This window comes from Penaeus monodon, chromosome 28, assembly GCF_015228065.2.
Source record: "Penaeus monodon isolate SGIC_2016 chromosome 28, NSTDA_Pmon_1, whole genome shotgun sequence".
Classification (NCBI taxonomy): domain Eukaryota; kingdom Metazoa; phylum Arthropoda; class Malacostraca; order Decapoda; family Penaeidae; genus Penaeus; species Penaeus monodon.
This window is the reverse complement of record NC_051413.1, coordinates 31,175,408-31,175,996: the sequence shown is the minus strand read 5'-3', so window position 1 is coordinate 31,175,996 and position 589 is coordinate 31,175,408. Positions and strand designations below refer to the sequence as shown.

At 49.4% G+C, this 589-nt stretch overlaps 1 protein-coding gene across 2 annotated transcripts in view; it reads left to right on the top strand.

The window, feature by feature from the left end:
- LOC119591490 (cysteine--tRNA ligase, cytoplasmic-like) overlaps window positions 1–589 on the top strand; it is a gene marked incomplete in the record, with an annotated part of 8,113 nt that overhangs the window by 4,579 nt on the left and 2,945 nt on the right. For both annotated transcript variants that reach the window (XM_037940233.1, XM_037940234.1), the window contains 1 exon segment: window positions 153–319. In XM_037940233.1, coding sequence (XP_037796161.1) covers window positions 153–319 — 167 coding nt within the window.

Sequence of the window (589 nt, the reverse complement as noted above, 5' to 3'; positions counted from 1 at the left end):
TTAGATACTGCAAATCCTTCTCACCTTGACAGTACCTCCCTCTCCACCTCCTTTTGAAATGACAATATTTAGTGATAATAGAATAATCCCCCCCCCCCCCCTTCAACTTTCACTAACTGCTCTCCCCCTCCCCTTGGCGCATGTCTCCTCAGGTGCGGTACTTCTTGCACACGGGCCACCTGCACATTGACGGCTGCAAGATGAGCAAGAGCCTCAAAAACTTCATAACCATCAAGAAGGCCCTGGAGGAGACGTCGGCTGCGCACCTGCGCGTAGCCTTCCTCCTGCACGCCTGGAAGGACACGCTGGATTATAGCTCGTAGGTGGTGGTAGTGGTGCTTTGGGGTTGTTAGGGGTGTGGGGGGTTTAGGGGGGACAGTGTGTTGGGGGTTGGGTGTGGGGTGAGGGGGTGAGATATGTTAGATAAAAGCTGTAAGATGTAGGGTGTGTGTGTGTGAAAGTTTTTGTTTTTTAAGTTGGTGTAGGTGCTAATGTAATTATATGTGAAGTATGCAAAGTTGAGGAGGGAGAAATTGACATCTTTTCTCAGGTAAAGTGGACACAGGCCAGGTGTATATATAGATAGCTG